Source organism: Nerophis lumbriciformis, linkage group LG19, assembly GCF_033978685.3.
Source record: "Nerophis lumbriciformis linkage group LG19, RoL_Nlum_v2.1, whole genome shotgun sequence".
NCBI classification, from domain to species: domain Eukaryota; kingdom Metazoa; phylum Chordata; class Actinopteri; order Syngnathiformes; family Syngnathidae; genus Nerophis; species Nerophis lumbriciformis.
The window spans coordinates 2,794,125-2,818,124 of NC_084566.2; the positions used below are offsets into that span (position 1 = coordinate 2,794,125).

The 24,000-nt window shown below is 39.2% G+C and overlaps 1 protein-coding gene across 6 annotated transcripts in view; it reads right to left on the bottom strand.

Moving 5' to 3' along the window:
• Positions 1 to 24,000, bottom strand: part of kcnab1b (potassium voltage-gated channel subfamily A regulatory beta subunit 1b) — a 159,317-nt gene that overhangs the window by 59,547 nt on the left and 75,770 nt on the right. For all 6 annotated transcript variants that reach the window (XM_072915175.1, XM_072915178.1, XM_072915179.1 and 3 more), the window contains 5 exons: positions 21,129 to 21,172; positions 15,504 to 15,541; positions 11,007 to 11,086; positions 10,790 to 10,834; positions 6,500 to 6,544 (listed from right to left, as the gene is read on the bottom strand). In XM_072915175.1, the coding sequence (XP_072771276.1) occupies positions 6,500 to 6,544; positions 10,790 to 10,834; positions 11,007 to 11,086; positions 15,504 to 15,541; positions 21,129 to 21,172 (252 nt within the window). The remainder of the gene's footprint in view (positions 1 to 6,499; positions 6,545 to 10,789; positions 10,835 to 11,006; positions 11,087 to 15,503; positions 15,542 to 21,128; positions 21,173 to 24,000) is intronic.

Sequence of the window (24,000 nt, forward strand, 5' to 3'; positions counted from 1 at the left end):
ACTTGAGTAGTTTTTTCACAACATACTTTTTACTTTTACTCAAGTAAATATTTGGGTGACTACTCCTTACTTTTACTTGAGTAATAAATCTCTAAAGTAACTGTACTCTTACTTGAGTACAATTTCTGGCTACTCTACCCACCTCTGTTTAAATGTAATTATTATAGGGCCCATATTAGGAATTATGACATCATACCGATAAATCCCATAACTGATTAAAAAAAGGCTCCAATCAGGTGTAATTACCCGTAGTGAGTTAGGGTGAGCAAATCAAGCATTCCATTGTTGGGCAGCTGTAATACACTTTTCCACCACTTGTGACAGTAATGACAATATCGAACAAACGGAAGAAGTCTGGAGCTAATGTCTTAGACATACTTGCCAACCCTCCCGGATTTTCCGGGAGACTCCCGAAATTCAGCGCCTCTCCCGAAAACCTCCCGGGACTAATTTTCTCCCGAAAATCTCCCGAAATTCAGGCGGACCTGAGTGACGTGTCGACAGCCTGTTTTCACGTCCGCTTTCCCACAATATAAACAGCGTGCCTGCCCAATCACGTTATAACTGAGTTCTTAGGTTTCTTATGTGGGTTTATTGTTAGGCAGTTTCATTAACGTCCTCCCAGCGCGGCAACAACACACAACAACAGCAGTCACGTTTTCGTCTCCCGTAAAGCAGTTCGTCTGCCGTAAACAGCTATTTTGTGACACTCTTAAACAGAACAATACTGCCATCTACTGTACATGCATATGTGACAATAACATCTACGGCTTTTAGAGAGTGCAGTGCACAACTGCGCACACAACAAGGAGACGAAGCAGAATGCATCATCAGAGAGGGTGTTCAGCATGGTTAGAAATATAGTGACAGAGAATAGAACAAGGATGGACAATTCAACCCTTAACTCAACAATGAGTAGATGAGTGTTATGTGTGTGTATATGTGTAAATAAATGAACACTGAAATTCAAGTATTTCTCATATATATATATATATATATATAATATATATATATATATATATATATGTATATATAGCTAGAATTTACTGAAAGTCAAGTATTTCTTATATATATATATATGTATATATATATATATATATATAAAATACTTGACTTGGTGAATTCTAGCTGTAAATGTACTCCTCCCCTCTTAACCACGCCCCCGCCCCAACCACACCCCCCTCCCCCCACCTCCCGAAATCGGAGGTCTCAAGGTTGGCAAGTATGGTCTTAGAGAAGTTTCTTAAGCGCAAAAATTCGGACTACAGGCTGTGGAGCTGTATTCTCATTTGCACTTAATTGTATTGACAGTTTAGTACACAAAAATATTACATTTAATGTAGTTGATTTATTTTAGCACAACATAGCTGTGTGTAAATACATTTCCGTCAGTTTATTCGGTTAGTACTTATTTTTCTAATTAGCCTAACCTAAGCCTAAAGTTTATGAGTTGAATAAATAATAATCTTTGCGATTAACATTCAGTTTCATGATGGCCGCCACAACACTGTGCTCTCTCCTAGTTGAACAAAGAGCGCACAGTCTATCAAGTCAGATTCCTGGTGCCTTAAAAATACTTGGCCAATAAATCGGATTCCGAAATAAATTGACAAGATTGTAAACTGTAAGTACGTTAGATATACCGTATTTTCTGGACCCTTGGGCGCACCGGATTATAAGGCGCACTGCTGATGAGCGGGTCTAGTCAGGTCTATTTTCATACAAAAGGTGCACCGAATTGTAAGGCGCATTAAAGGGGTCATATTATGATTATTTTCTAAATGCAGAAGACATCCTTGTGGTCTACATAACATGTAATGGTGGTTCTTTGGTCAAAATGTTGCATAGATGATGTTTTACAGATCATATTCAAGTCACTTTCTGACAGTCGCTTCAAGATGCGCCGATTTATGGCCGGTCTTATTTACGTGGCTCACCTTCGACAGCGTCTTCTCCCTGTCATCTTTGTTGTAGCGGTGTAGCGTGCAAGGACGGGAGTGGAAGAAGTGTCAAAAGATGGAGCTAACTGTTTTAATGACATTCAGACTTTACTTCAATCAATAACGGAGCAGCATCTCCTCATCCGTGGCTCACTAGTGCAACAACAACGCCAGAAAAGTGTCCCGTGAAAAAACGTCCGACCGGAACTCTCTAATAACTAAAGTTCCTTGGGTGAATTATGTAAACTCACTACACCGGTATGTTTTTAACGTTTCCATAGCAAGTTTACTGACAGATATAAGTAAGAACTTTACACTACTTTATATTAGAAATGGCAACAGCGGAGGATGAATGTCCCATGACAATAAGATAGAGAAAAAGAAGAAGCCTATTGACTACGGTGTCGCCACAGACTACAAAGGCGGACCTGCGCAAATTTTCAGGACTTATGCAGACCTCACATACAGATCAGCAGGTACCAGAAGGTAAGAAAAGTTGGTTTTGCATAATATTGTGAAACAAAACGGCAGATAATATGTCTGCTATTGGGTGCCATTTTGCGGTCCTTATACACACACCATAGTAATACTTGTATCTCTGACTACGGTAGCGGTAATGGGCCAACAATCCATCAAGCGGTGCGGCTTCAAAGTTGTACTAAAACATTTTGACAGATTTTTGAGTGCCGTGTGTAATGGTCTTTATTTTCAATGGAACATTTAAAGTTTTTGGTGTTGTTTACTGGCATCATTTTGCAGTCTACACGTATCTGTTATGTATGTGTGACTGCCATCTACTGGTCACACTTATCATTATATCATGTACCAAATAAAATTGCTTCGAGGTCAGTAAGCACAACCAGAATTATTCCGTACATTAGACGCACTGGATTATAAGTCGCACTGTCGATTTTTGAGAAAATGAAAGGATTTTATAGTCCGAAAAATACGATAATTATTGACTACAATTAATAGAGTAAAATTACTAATTCAGTGTTAATATTTGAGTGGGGTCCCTCTGTAGTTAAAAAACGTGGGCTCCCAAGGTCAAAAAGGTCAAGAACCCCCAATCTCGTGGACAAATACATTTTTTAAAGTACATTTTACAAAACTGGAAATGGCTTCAAATATATGTGGATACTGGACACTTCACTTCATGAGGTACATCTGCACTAAGTACAGCTTTAATCCTTCCTAAAACCTCCAAAATGATGCAGTGATGTTTTAAATTGTGAACTCCAAGCACAATAATAAAGTGATCGTCTCTAACAGTGGGATCATGGAAACTGGGCAATATTATCTCTGTCAAGGCAGCATTTGTACACAATGAAGCATATTTCTACAGGTTTGGCTGGCGTGTTGCTCTTATACTCTGCAAGGACACGAATAACATTCAGTCCTGCTTATGCTGTAATTGAAATTTGATATGCACTCTCAATTTTTGCACACAGCAAACCCCTGAGGGAGCGTCTAAATGCTCCACTCTGTTGTTCTCCGCAGTTATTTGCTACCTTTATCTGCTATCTGTCCTTCATGGTTTGCACTTTTACTTCACTATGTCATACAACTTCCGCTTTCAGACCATTATGGGTAATAATATATTCCAAACATGCATTCACACCTTTGACTTTTTTGTACCGTATTTTCCGGACTTTATTAGCCACACCGGTTTTCAAGCCGCACCCACTAAATTTAAATGTTTTATTTATTTTTTTCATATTTTAGTTTAGCTTAGTTAGTCTGTAAGCAGCAGATATATACCAGTACGTTGTAAAATGAGATATTTACATAGAAAGATTTTCTAAATGTTTCCTTAATTGTTTCCAAACGTCTGTAACACGGCGGATCAAACAAAACAGACAAGTCATTGATGTCTTTGTTCATTCTTTTTAAAAAGGTTCGCAATGTTTATCAGTACTTTGTAAACACTTTGAGTTTGAACCGTTTCTTAAAGTGAATCATTTTGTACATTGTTTGATTTCTTTGCTTAAAGAAGCCATGTGTAATAATTTCATGTCAAGTCATCATTTAATGATATGTCAAAAGGCATTAATAAATCATTTTCTTTTCCAATACCTTTATAACTGATAACTGTAGTTCAACCGGGATATGCTCATTTCAAAATTAGATTTACAGCCCTGAAATCTTGTTATTGTTTTCATTTTGGTGCCCTGCCCTCCATCGTTTAACAGATTAGAAAGTCCGTGAGTGTGTTACATCCAGGTTGCCAGTTACACACCGCCATCTTGGTTGAGCTACTGACACCGGTAAAGTTACTAAACATGTCAGACCTTAGTAAATCTAAAAGTTACCATACTCAACTTAATCATGACAAATCCAGGAACAAAACCAGATAGATGAAAGATGGAGACCATAGAAGGCGGTGTAGATTTTTTAATCTGACACCAAATTTGCTAGTTTCTTCCTTGATAGGTAAGTCAGGCATTTACCTTTTCTTATTACTTGTAATAAATGGAAATGGACATTTGGTATGCAAACTATATTGTCCAATACGGTCTATGATCTTGTCTAACAAAGATAGTATGTTCCTGCAACCAATGCTTAGTGTGATGGTGCGTAGCTCCTAGTGTAATGCTTAGCATGCTAGCCCAGTCAATGACACATGGACATATAGGCTAACGGGGAAAATATATGCCGTTAACCTGTATGTCCATGTGTATTCGAACTCACAGGGTAAATATATATTTTGGAAAAATAAAACCTATATGGGTATGGGTAGTGTCAGTTCCTATTTCCTTTTCAATATGCTGACACGCTGAGGAAATGGGTTCCAACTAGGGATGTCCGATAATGGCTTTTTGCCAATATCCGATATTCCGATATTGACCAAACCCTTAATTACCAATATCGATATCAACCGATACCGATGTATACAGTCGTGGAATTAACACATTATTATGCCCAATTTGGACAACCATGTATGGTGAAGATAAGGTCCTTTTTAAAAAAAAAAAAAAAATAATAAAATAAGATAAATAAATTAAAAACATTTTCCTGAATAAAAAAGAAAGTAAAACAATATAAAAACAATTACATAGAAACTAGTAATTAATGAAAATGATTTAAATTAACTGTTAAAGGTTAGTACTATTAGTGGACCAGCAGGACGCACAATCGTGTGTGCTTACGGACTGTATCCCTTGCAGACTGTATTGATATATATTGATATATAATGTAGGAACCAGAATATTAATAACGGAAAGAAACAACCCTTTTGTGTGAATGAGTGTGAATGAGTGTAAATGGGGGAGGGAGGTTTTTGGGGTTGGTGTACTAATTGTAGGTGTATTTTGTGTTTTGTATGTTGATTTAATAAAAAAAAACAAAAAAAAAACAAAAAACGATACCGATAAAAAAAACCCCGATAACGATAATTTCTGATATTACATTTTAAAGCATTTATCGGCCGATAATATCGGCAGGCCGATATTATCGGACATCTCTAGTTCCAACATTAGTACGGCTGTCATCATGGCAATGTGAAACGTATGGAGACAGCCAAATCACATGATAAAATAATTCCTCATTGGTGTTTTCATATTGTGGACTACATGTACCAAGTTATATGGCAATCTGAAACATTTGAAACAGCAGCCTATAGGCATACCTTGGTAAAATGTATCCTCTTTAGTTTTGGGCATACGTTAGGCTGCTAAGCATGCTCTACTTATTTACACCAGTATAACCATTGCTAGCGTTGGTTGTAGTTGGTTTTAGTCTTTGTTTTCTGCTAGTACTGACAATAACCATATGATTGCCATTTGTTGTGATATTGTACGCAGGCATGACGTACTTCTTCCTGAAAAGGGCCTAATTTCTGTGTAAAACGTGTTGGTTAGAGACTTGCTATTGACAAAACGCTTGGCTATTCAGCTATTATGGTCCCAGCACCTCAACCACTAGTAAGAGGCAGTGGAAGTTTGAAGTTCCTTGGAGTAGCCCAGTCCATCGAGATGGATTCGGCTGCGTATTTGGCAACCTCAGTCAGGGAGAGGGGGAGGGGACTACAGAATTTTGATCCGGATTGCAGTACCATTTCTGGCCAGATTATTACATATGGTTCCTTTAGCGAATAAAAATCCACAAATTGGCTGCACCTTTGTAAAAGCCGCATGGTTCAAAGCTTGGGAAAAAAGTACATACATTTAATCATTGAATCATTGTGCAAACATCTACAGTACATGCTTGACAGGTTCTCTGACAGTAATTCAGGTGTAAAGTAGTCCACACTTATGAGTGGATTATTATTTTTAATCAAATTGACCCACTTGCTGCGCGTGTGCCTTTCAGCTCTTCCTTATGTAATAGAAAGGAGAACAAATGGAGATCCTCCAGTGAAGTGACAAATGCAGCTTGAGAGCATAATGCAACCAAAGCAAACACGACAAAGGGAAGAAAATGGCAGTAAGGACATGGTCGTGATTACTTTAAAAAGAAATGTGTCCCCCCTAACGCTCGTTTTGCTGAAGCTGAATGTTCCTTAATTGCGCATCATTTTGCTGGTGAACACACACAAACACACTTTCACACACACTTACTTTCCTCCCCAGTAGAGTTTTGTAGTGATCACCAGACTGGATCGCCTGTGGGAAGACAAACACACTTTTCAACGCTTTGAAAGATATATCTTTAATTTAGTCTCTTTCATTACAGTGTGTGTGTTTGCAGCAAGAATCAAATCATTCCTTACATTTCAGCAACACTGATTGTAAATAAAGTGTGTTGGTTAAACATATTTTCACAACTTTTATATTGGATTGCATTTTTTTTTGGTCCCGATGATTTCCCTTGTGCTGTACTAAAGAGTGAAAAAAACAAAAAAAATAAAAATACTGAATGATGTGACAATACAGTTGCAGAACATCAAATATTGCACTAGGCTTTAAATGTAAAAGGGGTCTACAATTATTATAGGGCCAATACTAGGAATTATGACATCATACCGATAAATCCCATAACCGATTAAAAAAAGTCTCCAATCAGGGGTAATTACCCGTAGTTGGTTAGGGTGAGCAAATCAAGCGTTCCTTGTTCTCCTGCCTGTGCTGTAAACGGCCTGTGGTAAACTTCATTGTAAACAAACATGAGGCTGATCATGTGGAACTTCTTCACTGTTTCAGAGGAAGACTTTTCGTGTGTTATTCTACAAACCCCGTTTCCATATGAGTTGGGAAATTGTGTTAGATGTAAATATAAACGGAATACAATGATTTGCAAATCGTTTTCAACCCATATTCAGTTGAATATGCTACAAAGACAACATATTTGATGTTTAAACTGATAAACTTTTTTTTTTTTTTGCAAATAATCCTTAACTTTAGAATTTGATGCCAGCAACACGTGACAAAGAAGTTGGGAAAGGTGGCAATAAATACTGATAAAGTTGAGGAATGCTCATCAAACACTTATTTGGAACATCCCACAGGTGAACAGGCACATTGGGAACAGGTGGGTGCCATGATTGGGTATAAAAGTAGATTCCATGAAATGCTCAGTCATTCACAAACAAGGATGGGGCGAGGGTCACCACTTTGTCAACAAATGCGTGAGCAAATTGTTGAACAGTTTAAGAAAAACCTTTCTCAACCAGCTATTGCAAGGGATTTAGGGATTTCACCATCTACGGTCCGTAATATCATCAAAGGGTTCAGAGAATCTGGAGAAATCACTGCACGTAAGCAGCTAAGCCCGTGACCTTCGATCCCTCAGGCTGTACTGCATCAACAAGCGACATCAGTGTGTAAAGGATATCACCACATGGGCTCAGGAACACTTCAGAAACCCACTGTCAGTAACTACAGTTGGTCGCTACATCTGTAAGTGCAAGTTAAAACTCTCCTATGCAAGGCGAAAACCGTTTATCAACAACACCCAGAAACGCCGTCGGCTTCGCTGGGCTTGAGCTCATCTAAGATGGACTGATACAAAGTGGAAAAGTGTTCTGTGGTCTGACGAGTCCACATTTCAAATTGTTTTTGGAAACTGTGGACGTCGTGTCCTCCGGACCAAAGAGGAAAAGAACCATCCGGATTGTTATAGGCGCGAAGTTGAAAAGCCAGCATCTGTGATAGTATGGGGGTGTATTAGTGCCCAAGACATGGGTAACTTACACATCTGTGAAGGCGCCATTAATGCTGAAAGGTACATACAGGTTTTGGAGCAACATATGTTGCCATCCAAGCAACGTTACCATGGACGCCCCTGCTTATTTCAGCAAGACAATGCCAAGCCACGTGTTACATCAACGTGGCTTCATAGTAAAAGAGTGCGGGTACTAGACTGGCCTGCCTGTAGTCCAGACCTGTCTCCCTTTGAAAATGTGTGGCGCATTATGAAGCCTAAAATACCACAACGGAGACCCCCGGACTGTTGAACAACTTAAGCTGTACATCAAGCAAGAATGGGAAATAATTCTACCTGAGAAGCTTCAAAAATCTCTTCAGTTACCAAACGTTTACTGAGTGTTGTTAAAAGGAAAGGCCATGTAACACAGTGGTGAACATGCCCTTTTCCAACTACTTTGGCACGTGTTGCAGCCATGAAATTCAAAGTTAATTATTATTTTCAAAAAAAAAATAAAGTTTATGAGTTTGAACATCAAATATCTTGTCTTTGTAGTGCATTCAATTGAATATGGGTTGAAAAGGATTTGCAAATCATTGTATTCCGTTTATATTTACATCTAACATAATTTCCCAACTCATATGGAAACGGGGTTTGTAGCTCTTTTCTGTAGTTGATACAATGCCTTTATGTTACTCTTATATGTGTTCCCCCACACTTCCACACAGGAGCTGATATATGGCAATATAAGTGCACAATACAATATACGCATTGCCCTATAATCTAACACATATTTTACCTTATTTAATATAAAAATACTCTTAGACATCTTTTTCCGTACATGTGCAATATGAGATTTCCATATCAGACTGTCATCCAGAAGTTCAGAAACCCTTTCAATATCAATTCCATCTCTTAACAGAAAAGAACAGCTTCTTCCCCAGGGCCATAACCATCCTGAACGGACTGCCCCATTGTCCCTCATAACTGCCTTCTCTTCGGTGCAATAACCCATTCCACCAACCACCCTGTTTTTGTTTTGTTTTGTTTTCATGTATATATTCATTTCACACCATATTCATTGCACTTCTACATTTTTTATATTTTTATATATTTGCACATTGTTTTTCTAGCATGCACACATCGCACTGTATGGAATGGCCTCAATCTCGTTACCTTGCGTAATGACAATAAAGCTGATTCTGACAGTTTGATCGTTTCCTCCCTTTTCCTCTTACAAAAAATCATGCAATTTTTTTTTTTTTTTACATTTAATGATAATTTATTGACATCAAACCATCTCTTAAATTTAATAATTTCCTGTTCAATAATGTTTGATAATGCTTTTAAGTCATGTCCCGAACTATAAAAGTTGGTGTCGTCCGCAAATAATACAAATTTCAATAACTTTGATACCTCACATATATCATTAATATATAAAATAAACAATTTTGGTCCCAAAACCGAATATATATATATATATATATATATATATATATATATATATATATATATATATATATATATATATATATATATATCATCCCTAAAATGTACGCACAACTAACAATTTTTCCAACATCACGATGAAATGATATGTAAAAAATATAGATTTCTGATTATTTGCACTGCAGCTTGGCATCAAGTGCATTGCCTGGCCAAAATAATGTCACCACTTGTATTTACCTAATCTTGTATTTAGTTCATTTTACATAACCTGAGACGGTCCTAGCCTGTTTTGGCCCACTAATTCGCTTTGTTACCCAGAACAGAAAGCTACGATGTGGATGTTTTGTTCAGACAACATAGTGTATTGGTTTTTAGTATCTTTAACGTGCAAAATGTATCAAAATGACCCTGACATCCTTCAAAAGTTTTGGATACCCCTGTTTTACATAAATACAACAGCTGACAGAGATGATTATTTAAAATTCTAACTTTAACTTTTCAAAAGCTTAACTGTGTGTAAGGCTAAATGATAAAAATGTGTGCAGATGTCAAAACAATCTCTTTTCATGCTGACCTGCAAAAATGACAGGAATTTTGTAATGCGATTGCAATATGCATGTCAAGTCAGTAGTTGGCCATTTTCCATCCATCCATCCATCCATCCATTTTCTACCGCTTATTCCCTTTGGGGTCGCGGGGGGCGCTGGAGCCTATCTCAGCTACAATCGGGCGGAAGGCGGGGTACACCCTGGACAAGTCGCCACCTCATCGCAGTTTTGAAGATGGCCATTTCTCGAAAGTGTATGCCATCCAACTGGGCCTCACAACCTCAGACCACGTGTAACCACACCACCTCCACATCCAGCGGGTGCACCTCCATGATTATACTGACACCATCCACCCGGACAGCTGCTGCAACAAGTGGTTTGCATAACCAAAAGACTTTCTGCACAAACTGTGACGAAGTTCATCTGCATGCTGGTGGTCCTCATCGGGGTGTCCACCTGACCGCAGTTGGTCATCCTAACTGACTTGAGTGGGCAAATGCTCACTCGATGGCGTCCGGCACGTTGGAGAGGTGTTGTTTTCACGGAGGAATCCCGGTTTGTCGTGTGGGAGAGTGGTCTGCTGATGTCAAGGTGGGGGCGGGGTTATGTTGTATGGCATAAAAATGTTGTTTTATGTGAAAGAACTGTCAAAAGGACACATTTGTTCCCGTTTCTAATTAACCATGGATGTGAACATCCCCTGAAGTGTTTGATTATAAATAGATCCTTTTGCAAGGCATCAAAGGTGTAAAGCAGCATTAATCTTACCTCCAGCACTTTTTCCTGATGATGTTTCCCAGGATTATCTCTGCTCTGTGAACACAGAAAGCAACATGGCAGGCACAGCAGATAGGATGTTGAATAAACCCGAGCCATTTCTGTTACAGTAAGCACCATGGACGCACCAAATTTGAGCAGCAATATGTCAAAGCTAAGAACATTTAGGAATTGAACGTGGCAAGATGAAAGAGACTTGATCACTCACTTGCCGCCGGAGTAGACCTCGGCTGTGTCGAACAGGTTGACCCCGCTCTCGTACGCAATAGTCATCAGCTGCTCGGCCACCTGGCACATAGGAAGCCAACTTCAATGTAATGACACGTGACAGAAGGCTACCACCCACTCTGCTGCAGACTCCCCAAAGATGGAAGACATTCCCACAAGATGTGAAGTATGCATGGAGTTTGCTGCTGGGTTGCTCGTTGGCTCAAGTTTTTAAATGTTCCTTCGGCTTGTGTCTGCATTTTCATCACAGCCATGCAAAGGTTTATTTATTCCAGCAATTCGAGGAAACTATAATATGGCATATGTTTATAACATAAAAAATCAAGATATTCAAGCTTTTTTTAATATATGATATGATATACAGTGGGGGTTGTACGGTATACCAGTACTAGTATAGTATCGCGGTACTAATGAATCAAAAACGGTTCTATATTCTGTTTGAAAAGTACCGGTTCCCAATGAATGTATTTTTTTTGTCATCCTCGACAGCACACTCTCCTTTAAAGCCCACATAAACAACATTACCCGGTCTGCTTACTTTCATCTTCGGAACATTAATCGTCTTCGCCCATCCCTTACCCCTCCTACTGCTGCCATACTAGTCCATAGCCTGGTCACCTCTCGCCTGGACTACTGCAACTCTCTCCTATTTGGTCTCCCTCACAAGTCACTTCACAAACTTCAGCTTCTCCAGAACTCTGCAGCCCGGATAATCACCAGAACCCCTTCAATCCAGCACATCACCCCTGTTCTGCAGCAACTCCACTGGCTACCCATCAAACATTGCATCCACTTTAAAATAATTCTCCTCACTTTCAAAGCCATCCGTAACCTCTCTCCATCATATCTCTCTGACCTGATCCATGTCGCCACGCCCTCACGTTCCCTAAGATCCTCTTCATCCATCCATCTCACTGTCCCTTTACTTAAACTGTCCACCATGGGTGCCCGAGCTTTCAGCCGCTCTGCCCCACATCTTTGGAACTCTTTACCACCAGACCTTCGTAACTTAGATTCAATATCCCTCTTCAAATCAAGACTCAAAACACACCTATTCCTGACTGCTTATTCATTGTAATCATCTTTTTTCTCTTTGTTGTTGTTGTCGTCTTTTTTTATCCAATTTGATTTTATTGTTGTGATTTTGTACGGTGTCCTTGAGTGCCCAGAAAGGCGCCTTATAAATACAATTTATTATTATTATATTATTATTTTAACGAGCATGACGTTGTCACATCGTGACATTGCTGGTTTTACGAGCAGAGGAGCATTTTCGGCCGCGCGCACACACACAAAGTACTTACAAGCAGACAGTGTGTAGACAGAAAAGGGAGAATGGACGCATTTTGGCTTGAAAACTAAAGGTAAAGGTAAAGTTATAACACTGAAACTCCCTCAGGAAGAGGTGCTTTAAAACATGACAAGCCAGCTAGCAGCTAATGTCCATCCGCAGTCTGCAGTGTTTTAGCTACTTCTAAATCACTAATCCTCGCCTCCATGGCGACAAATAAAGTATGTTTCTTACAAGTATCATCCCTGCAGGATGAGGAATAGCTAAACATGCTTCACTACAGGAGGATACAATAGCTCACTGGCATCACAATGTAAACAAATGCCTTGGGTGGATCTACACCTGACATCCACTGTAATGATACCAAGTACAAGAGTGTATCTAGTCGATACTATGATTACATCGATATTTTTTAGCATCACAAAATCTTTATTTTTTTTTTTTTTTCATTCATATTATGTTTATAAACTCTGGAAATACGTCCCTGGACACATGAGAACTTAAATTATCATCCCATTGGGTTGAGTTTTTTCTTGCCCTGATGTGGGATCTGAGCCAAGGATGTCATTGTGGCTTGTGCAGCCCTTTGAGACACTCGTGATTTAGGGGATATATTAAGTAAACTTTGAATGATTGATTGATTGATTGAAATTATGACCAATGCTATCCATCCATCCATCCATTTTCTACCGCTTATTCCCTTCGGGGTCGCGGCGGGCGCTGGAGCCTATCTCAGCTACAATCGGACAAAAGGCGGGGTACACCCTGGACAAGTCGCCACCTCATCACAGGGCCAACACAGATAGACAGACAACATTCACACTCACATTCACACACTCGGGCCAATTTAGTGTTGCCAATTAACCTATCCCCAGGTGCATGTCTTTGGAGGTGGGAGGAAGCCGGAGTACCCGGAGGCAATGTTCCCTCTAATTGTTCATGTGTGTGAGCAAACACAAAAACTCCCTGAGCATTCAGTGGAGCACATGTGAGCAACATCACACGTGGCAATACCAGCAGCTCACCTGTCTCAAACCAATCTTTTATAATAACACTCAAATAAGAGGAGTTATTTTCATGAGATTATTTTGTAATACTAGTGATTTGGCCCACTTGTAATGAAAATAAAAAAAATCTTGTTTTTCATAAACTATGGATTAGTATTGTACAATATGTCTGGGTGGGGTCCTGCTTTGGAAATCATTTGTACCACTTTCAGAGATCACATTTTTTTGCCCTTAAACATCCTCATGTTGCACAATGAAATGTAAACATAGGATGAAGTGTGCATTCCTGTAACTTTCCCTAGTAACAGCATTCCATGATTAATATCAATAAATTAACATTAATAATAAATGACAGTAGAATAAGCACACGTATGACTGAGAAGTCACAGTGTAACTTTGTGTGGTGTTTGAGTTGTCTGACTTTTTGTAATTTTTTACTCATGTTTTTGGTGTGGTTATGGCCGAATATAAACAGTTTTGCTCAATAAAGTGATCGATATAATTCCTGTCCTCGAAGCATCTCGATAGACGTTACAATAATTGAACGGTGTTCAATTGAACGGTGTCGACGAACACTGTTAGGGTCCGCTGTTTGTCACTGTCACTCAGAGTTGCATTGCAAAATTACACAGAATAAATGTGTTTATTTTGTTTAGAATTCAGATGGGATTTGATTTGGTGCGCGGCATATATTTGCTGTGCGCAGAGGACGCTTGAGTAGTGCGCAATTGCGCAGGCGCGCACCTTAGAGCAGTGGTTCTTAACCTCGGTTCGATCGAACCCTAGGGGTTCGGCAGAGGTCAAGACACACCCGACTCAACGTTTAAATAAAAACTTCTCCCTATCGGTGTATTACGGATACGACAACAGCAGAAGTCAGACTGATTTGCAGGTGTGTCATTTGTTGTGAGTTTATGCACTGTGTTGGTTTTGTTCTTTGAACAAGGTGATGTTCATGCACGGTTCATTTTATGCACTAGTAAAAAACATGGTAACACTTTAGTATGAGGAACATATTCACCATTAATTAGTTGCTTATTAACATGCAAATTAGTAACATATTGGCTCTTAACTAGTCATTATTAAGTACTTATTAATGCCTTATTCGGCATGGCCTTATTATAACGCTAACCCTCTAACCCTGGCCCTAACCCTAACCAAATAACTCTAAATTAAGTCTTTGTTACTTAGAATATGTTCCCCTAGTGTCCAACAAATTCAAAATTAAGTCTTTGTTACTTAGAATATGTTCCCCATACTAAAGTGTTACCAAAAGCATATAACTTTGTCTTGAATTTGAAAAAAAAAAACATTTTATTTTTCATGAAAGAAGGGTTCGGTGAATGCGCATATGAAACTGGTGGGGTTCGGTACCTCCAACAAGGTTAAGAACCACTGCCGTAGAGGGAACGTTGCCCGGAGGGAACCCACGCAGTCACGGGGAGGACATGCACACTCCGCACAGAAAGATCCCGAGCCTGGGATTGAACTCAGGACTACTCAGGACCTTCGTATCGTGAGGCAGACGCACTAACCCCTCTTCCACCGTATGATCCTGTAACTACTTGGTATCGGAACGATACCCAAATTTGTGGTATCATCCAAAACTAATGTAAAGTATCAAACAACAGAAGAATAAGTTATTAATACATTTTAACAGAAGTGTAAATAGAACATGTTAAAACAGAAAATAGGCAGATATTAACAGTAAATGAACAAGTAGATTAATAATCAATTTTTACAGTATCGAAAAGTATCGAAATACATTTTGGTACCGGTACCAAAATATGGAAATCGGGACAACATTACTATATAGTGGCATTTTTTGGACCTAAAATGAATCATATGAAAAGTAGAGTGTATGAAAACCGTGGTACATTTATAATGGCGGGTGAATGGTTTGGGAAAACTACAATTCTGGCAAATTACTACTTACTATACATGTTAATTATCTATTTGTAATGTAATAAAAATGTTCACGTTTCAGTTTTCAGTCACTATTCGTGAAGATAGTTACAGGAACAACTAAGAGCAACTAACATCGACCCTTCATTTACGCCCACATTGGGTCACGTAATTGGGTGTCAGTGCTTAGTAGCCGGTGGCATCAGTGAATGCGTTACAACATGTGCTCTTGGCTTGTAATGGCTGAGGGATGGAAGTTGACATGATGTCTTACCTCATCAGGAATCTGACCTCCGAACGTCACCCACGTGCCTGTTGAACGGAATATCAATGTCAAAAAATGTTGGACCGCTAAAACTATCACAGCCAAATGCTTAATCCTGTAGGCTTTGGAGCTTGTGTTAGAATGTCAACTTATTTTTAGACATGGTAGAACATTTAGAATATTAACCACACACTGGCTTATTGGCCTCAAAGAGAAATTACTGACAGCTATGTGAGTTTTTGTGTGGGTCGAAAAGCCAATGAGGGGTAGAATCTTTATTTCTGAAATATTACACTCGTGGCTCCCAATAGGTGTTCGCAAAATGATTTTTTAAAAGTATTTCTAAAGCATACATCTGTCATAAGGTTATTGTTTTTTATACCTATCATTGTTTTCTGACTAATTTCACTTGATCAAACCTTTTGTTGCATTCCACACTACAAAACGATAAAATGATGTGCTACGATTCGTGTTGATATCGCATCAGATTAATATTTGTATTGGCCAACACTCAAGAGTCAAGACTCTAATAACGGTATTGTATCGGAAGTGAAAAAGTTGTTTCGGGACACCCTTTTAATTAGCGACTGAAAATTGGACTCTTAACAGTGACCGGACTCTGCATTTACCAAAAGCTATGTTTACTTTGTAAAGAAGTAAACGCAGTTTCAAAGGAACACGACCTGAGGAGGCACTATCCAACGAAACATCACAAATCTGATGCAGTCCATTCTCCTATCCCGCTGATTATTGACGGGTGTGCTGGTTTGGAATTTCGGCGTGATGCAGTACATTATATGAGTGTGTCCAGTGTAGGGTTGTACGGTATACCAGTACTAGTATAGTACCGCGATACTAATGAATCATATTCGGTACTATACCGCCTCTAAGAAGTACGGGTCCATCCCCCCCGTCGTCGTCACGTCATGACATTGCTGGTTTTACGAGCGGAGGAGCATGTTCGGCAGCGCGCGCACACGGAGTACTTACAAGCAGACACAGTGTTTTGACAAAAAGGGAGAACGGACGCATTTTGGTCTAAAAACTAAAGATAAAGGTGAAGTTATAACACTGAAAGGCCCTCAGGAAGAGGTGCTTTAAAACTACAGAGAGAGAAAATAGACTGCGAATCTAGAAGAAGAAAAAATATGTATAAAATCCAATGACCTGGATGAATGAGAAGATCCATACATATGAAGAACATCCATGATGATTGGTTGGTGTTTGTATGATGAGTCACAATTGGCTATGGTTAGGGCAATCAGAGGCAACATAAGGCGAATCATCGAAACTAGTAAGCAAAATCCTAACAGTCACGCCCTCATGTCACATGACGACAAGGAATCGGAGACAGACGGACGCTTCAAGCTGACCACTCAAAAAAAGAAATATATTTGAAAATGTCAGAGGATCTCTCGCCCGCAGATTACATTTTTCCTTCAGTGATGAAGACAACAATGTGTGTCGTTGGCCATATTTAGACAAATGAATGCACTTTGTGAATACACTGCCCAGTAGTTTATGGTTGTTTACTCTCTAAACTAAAATCATAACTGCTCTCTTCACCCAAGATGCGGAACACAAATTTAGGAACACACATTAAGGTGAGTTCATTAAAAGTTTTACTGCACATAACCATTACCAACTGTTCCCAAACAACACACAAGTCATTGTTTTTGTTTTTTTTGTCAAGATATAGATAGATGCTGTTTTTCACTGTAGGTAGAGAAAATGAATAACATTGTAGGGGTGACCAAAGAAAAGGCAAACTAAATAAATACATAGAATGGGTTGCAGGGACCCCTAGATGTAGTTGTAGGGTGTCCCCAGCTAAATGAGAGATAGTTAATAGTAATGGACTTCGTACACTCTCAGTTACATGACATTATACATGTGGGCCCATAGATAAAAATATGTTAAATGTAGCTTCGATGTCGCAAGCTACCGTATTTTCCGGACCATAGGGCGCACCGGATTATAAGGCACACTGCCGATGAGCAGGTCTATTCAGGTCTATTTTCATACAGAAGGCGCACCAGATTTTAAGGCGCATTAAAGGAGTCATATTATGATTTTTTTCTAAATGTGAAAGACCTCCTTGTGGTCTACATAACATGTAATGGTGGTTCTTTGGTCAAAATGTTGCATAGATGATGTTTTACAGATCATCTTCAACTTGCTTTCTGACAGTCTCTTCAGGATGCCCCGTTTTGTGTGCGGTCTTATTTACGTGGCTCACCTTCGACAGCATCTTCTCCCCATCATCTTTGTTGCAGCGGTGTAGCGTGCAAGGACGGTTTTCTGACCAGGGCTCAGAAAATCTGCAAAGACTCCTCCCACCCCCACCAAGGACTGTTTTCGCTGCTGGACTCTAGAAAGAGGTTCCGCAGCCTCCGAAGCAGAACCTCCAGGTTCTGTAAAAGCTTCTTCCCTCAGGCCGTAAGACTCTTGAACGCATCATAATTAAATTATCCCCTCAACTCCCCCCAAAATAGATTAACTCGCTGGAATAAAAAAGACAATACAACATACATCCATAAACGTGGACGCATGTGAAAAAGTGCAATATATTTATCTGTACAGTAACCTATTTATTTAATTATTTATATATGCACCTTATTGCTTTTTTATCCTGCACTACCATAAGCTTATGTAACGAAATTTCATTCTTATCTGTACTGTAAGTTTCATATTTGAATGATGATAAAAAGGAAGTCTAAGTCTAAGTCTAAGTGTCAAAAGATGGAGCTAACTGTTTTAATGACATTCAGACTTTACTTCAATCAATAACGGAGCAGCATCTCCTCATCCGTGGCTCACTAGTGCAACAACAACGCCGGAAATGTGGCCTGTGAAAATAACTAAAGTTCCTTGGGTGAATAATGTAAACCCACTACATCGGTATGTTTTAGCACTTTCATGGCGAGTTTACTGACAGATATAAGTAAGAACTTTACACTACTTTATATTAGAAATGGCAACAGCGGAGGATGAATGTCCCATAACAAGAAGATGGAGAAAAAGAAGAAGCTTATCGACTACGGCAGGGGTGTCAAACTCAAATACAGAGTGGGCCAAAATTTAAAACTGAACAAAGCCGCGGGCCAAGGTTGAACAAATTAACCTTTTAATAGGGACCCAAACAAGTTTTGCAGTAAATATTGAACAAGCAAGGCTTATATAACTTTATAGTGACATGCAAAATCGAGTTTCAAATAATAATAATAATAATTAAAAAATATCAATGGCATATCAAATACAATTTAAATAAAAATTGAATGCCTCTTTTCTATTTGCAGCCTTCTGAGGTAAATATCAACATTAACTTTTTCCACAGGCTAATACATTTGAAAATAAAGTAACAATGAATAAACCAACCATTCAGGACTTTAAACTGCTCAGTTTGCAACACACTGATCTAATCTGATGTGCCCAAGCCATACCTGCCATCTTTTCTTGGATGCTAGTTCATTAATGTCGGGGCTCAGGCTTTGAGCTGAGGCAACCTTCATTATCGAATGAAGGTGTTCATCAGTCAGACGTATCCTGTGAAACGTTTTCGTCATTTTCATTGAGGAGAAAAGTTGCTCACATAGATAAGTGCTGCCGAAAATGGAGAGCAATTCAGCTTGGGTGCAGAGCTGAGGCATTGTGTCAGGGATGAATTGTGGAAACTGTGCGCATCACACTGGAGTTCAATCACCTCCATTTGGAGTTTAGTTGGTGCTTTTTCCACATCAACTGCGAAGGGATTACTAAGCAGTTCAAATCTACATTTCTGACCATCAAAGTTGCCAAATCGCCAGCTTAACTCAGCGCCAAGTACACTGAGTTTGTCAGCAAACTGCGCACACGGCGGTAGAGCATACTTGCCAACCCTCCCGAATTTCCCGAAAATTGCCCCTCCCGAAAATCTCCTGGTGCAACCATTCTCTCGTATTCCACCTGGACCACAGTCTTGGGGGCGTGCCTTAAAGGCACTGCCTTTAACGTCCTCTACGAGCTGTCGTCACGTCTGCTTTTCATCCATTCTAACAACGTGCCGGCCCAGTCACCAGCTTAGTGCGGCTTCTGTACGCACACACGTGAATGCAACGCATTCTTGATCAACAGCCATACAGGTTACACTGAGGGTGGCCGTATAAACAACTTTAACACTGTTAAAAATATACGCCACTCTGTGAATCCACACCAAACAAGAATGACAAACACATTTTGGGAGAACATCCGCACCGTAACACAACATAAACAAATACCCAGAACCCTTTGCAGCACTAACTCTTCCGGGACGCTACAAAATACACCCCCGCTAATTTGGGAGTCTCCCGGGAGGGTTGGCAAGTATGAGAATTAGCGGTGAATGCTGTGTTACCGCGGCACCGCTGCTGTATATAATCGGCGGGCCAGCTCTAGTGTTAATTTGATATTGCCTCAAGGGCCAAAATAAATACACACACCATATTAATACTTGTATGTTGAAGCACAGTACAATCCATCAAGCGGTGCAGCTTCATAGCTTACCAAAGCCGTACCTAAAACATTTTGACAGATTTTTGAGTGCAGTGTGCAATGTTCTATATTTTCAATGGAACAAATAACATTTTGGTGTTGTTTACTTGAGTCATATTGCAGTCTGCACGTATCTCTTATGTGTGACTGCCATCTACTGGTCACACTTATCATTTCACCATGTACCAAATAAAACAACTTTGAGATCGGTAAGCACAACCAGAATTATTCCGTACATTAGGCGCACCAGGTTATAAGGCAAACTGTCGAGTTTTGAAAAAAATGAAAGGATTTTAAGTGGGCCTTATAGTCCGAAAAATACGGTAACTGTGTCGTGTAGCTTGTTGTGTAGCTTGCTACAATTCTCCAGGGATAGCTTCATTTGTATCTTAGCTACATTTAGTCAAGAGTAACCTGTAGCTTAGCTTCCTACATTCTCCAAGTAGCTTGCCCATCACTGCATATATGTAATGTAACAGAGCTACTTCAAAATGACAATCATAACAAATGGTGGGTTATTCATTTGTACAAATGTATTTCATTTTCATGTTCATATGCACACATTCTATTTCCTGTCATCACTCCTGTAAATATCACTGCAGACATGACTGACAGACTCATTCACAGAATGTCTATCAAAAACTGTTCCTCAGGGTGTGCTGGTCTTGGAAAACACTCAATCATGTTTTCTCTGCATTGTTGTGTTTCGTGTCAACCCCTGCAGGTAAGATGGTGCACACACACAATGCTATGCGCACACATGGATATACACACACACACACACACACACTGCTGCTATGCACACACAACTAATATAAAGCCGGTATGCACACACACGCACGCAATACACTAAACGAACAAAATTGAAAAGTGTTTATAATCCGGCGTGCACCGAATATGGGCAATTATTGTGCTGTGTGATTAAATATTAACAAGAAAAATATTACCAATCTACAAACAGGATTTAAATTTTCTCACAAGTGAAAAATACATACGACGACAAAATATTCTAATGAAAACTCCTTTCTGCACCTGCACCACATTCTGACTCCAAAGCCCACAGGTCACTTGAGTTTGCACTTGAATGCTTGTGAGATCAGTAGACGGCTAATTAAATGTACTCACCAAGGCCCAGACAGGAGACACGCAAGCCAGACTTCCCAAGATTCCTGTGGAGAAGAATAGAATATGACTAATGGCGATTGTGTTGAGGCTCAAGATGTCTTATTTAGTTCAGAGACTACGATCGCAGGGTCGTTAAGGTTTATAATGTACAGTATATAAGATGGGTGTCTTTCACATTTGAACCGATACAGTACAAATTACTGGTACATGGGAATCATTACAGGTAGGGTTGTCTCAATCCCAATATTTTGGTACTGGTACCAAAATGTATTTCGATACTTATCGATACTTTTCTAAATAAAGGGCACCACAAAAAATGGCATCATTGGCTTTATTTTAACAGAAAATCTTAGGCTACATTAAACATATGTTTATTATTACAAGTTTGTCCTTAAATAAATAGTGAACATACAAGACAACTTGTCTTTTAGTAGTAAGTAAACAAACAAAGGCCCTAATTAGTCTGCTGACGTATGCAGTAACATATTATGTTATTTATCATTCTATTATTTTGTCAACATTACTAAGGACAAACTGTAAAAATTGATTATTAACCTACTTGTTCATTTACTGTTAACATCTGGTTATTTTCTGTTTCAACATGTTCTATCTACACTTCTGTTGTATTCAAAGTCCTCATGTGTCCAGGGAGGTATTTCCTGAGTTTATAAACGTAATAAAAATAAATAAAAAAACGGAAAAAGATTTTGTGATGCTAAAAAATATCGATGTAATCATAGTAGTATCGACTAGATACGCTCTTGTACTTGGTATCATTACAGTGGATGTCAGGTGTAGATCCACCCATGGCGTTTGTTTACATTGTGACGCCGTGAGCTATTGTATCCTCCTACGGTGTGTAGTGAAGCATGGTACTTTTAAGAGGCCGAATATGATTCATTAGTATACCGGTACTATAATAGTACCGGTATACTGTACAACCCTAATTATGGGTACTATGAGGATTCTGGCGGGAACTCTCGTTCAACCCTTTTTCGATTACTCATGCACCTCCTGGTACCCTAGCACCTCCAAAACCCTCAAATCTAAACTCCAAACATCCCAGAACAAGCTAGTCAGATTACTTCTAGACCTCCACCCCAGATCCCACCTCACTCCTACCCACTTCTCCAAAGTGGGCTGGCTCAGGGTGGAGGACAGAGTAAAACAACTTGCACTGAGCCTAGTCTATAAAATCCGCTACACCTCCCTGATACCGAAGTACATGTCAAACTACTTCCTTAACGTAAATGACCGCCATAACCACAACACCAGGGGGAGCTCCACTAACCACGTTAAACCCAGATTCCGAACTAACAAAGGTCTTAACTCATTCTCTTTCTATGCCACATCAATGTGGAATGCTCTCCCAACAGGTATAAAAGAAAGTGCATCTCTATCCTCCTTCAAAACCGCAATAAAAGTTCACCTCCAGGCAACTACAACCCTAAACTAACACCCTCCCCGGATTGTTAATAATCAAATGTAAACAATCAAATGCAGATACTTCTCTCTCTCTCTCTCTCTCTCTCTGCCCACTACTTGCTGTCCATATCCTACCAAGTCAGACCTACACTGTACTAATATCCATTTCTCTGTTCTCAATTGTTGATGACTGATGATAACAACCAAACCCAAACCCGCCCCCCTCCACACCCTGGATTGTAAATAATGTAAATAATTCAATGTGATGATCTTGTGTGATGACTGTATTATGATGATAGTATATATCTGATAGTATATATCTGTATCATGAATCAATTTAAGTGGACCCCGACTTAAACAAGTTGAAAAACTTATTGGGGTGTTACCATTTAGTGGTCAATTGTACGGAATATGTACTTCACTGTGCAACCTACTAATAAAAGTCTCAATCAATCTCAATCAAAAAACTCAAAAGTAACAGTTTACTGTACTTTTGTGTGTGTTAATAAATATTTAATATTAAAATACTTTTTTAAATATTCTATTTTATTCCTTATTTAAAAATGATTTAATTATAAACAATGTGCTGTCCATTTGTCACATTTTGTTTTCTTATTACATTTCCGAGTCTCATTTGCAAGTAATATACAGTATAAAATACTTTGCATGCAGTTGCAATTCCAAGACGGTAGATGGCAGTAAGTGTATAGGCTACGGTGTGTTGCCTAGCCAGGAAGACGCCTTTGTCATGAATGTCAGTCTAGCCTTATGTTTATTTACTAAGCTCATGCGCAAGGGTTGCGTCTCTGAATTGAGCAAAATATGGAGCGCAATCCATTGAATGAGTCTGTGTTGGTGGACTGTATATGCAGAATAATTGCTGACAATTAAAACACCCACAATACTGGAAGAAGGAAAATGTGATTTATCCACACTAAAACTGTTCTGCGGGTGCTGTTTTGCGTCTATATTTAGCACGTCTAGAATATTTGTGGAAACTGGCACAGTTACGCACAAATGGCTGTGAGGAACGGTGCGATCGTGCTGCAAGGACAGACAATTGAGAGAGAGAAAATATATTTTCATATTTGGACGGTGTAAAATACAATTATCATTTTATTAATTCATAGATGCTGAATGACTTATGGGGCTCATTAAAACAAATTAAATTAACATGTCTGTGCCTGATGGCATTTTTTTTTTTAAATACTGTTTTTTTTTCATATGGTCAATAAAATACATCTCCCATATGAACATGAGCTTTGTGTTGTGATGAAAATGACAAGATCACGGGTACCGGTACAAGCAGTCCAAATGAGTTTCTTCCGTAGGGTGGCGGGCTCCTCCCTTGGAGATGTAGATGATATTTGTGTGCTGCATTTCAACAACATGACGAAACGCCACAGATTGGACCATATGATGCTGTAAATGTGGAGGGGAAATGAGT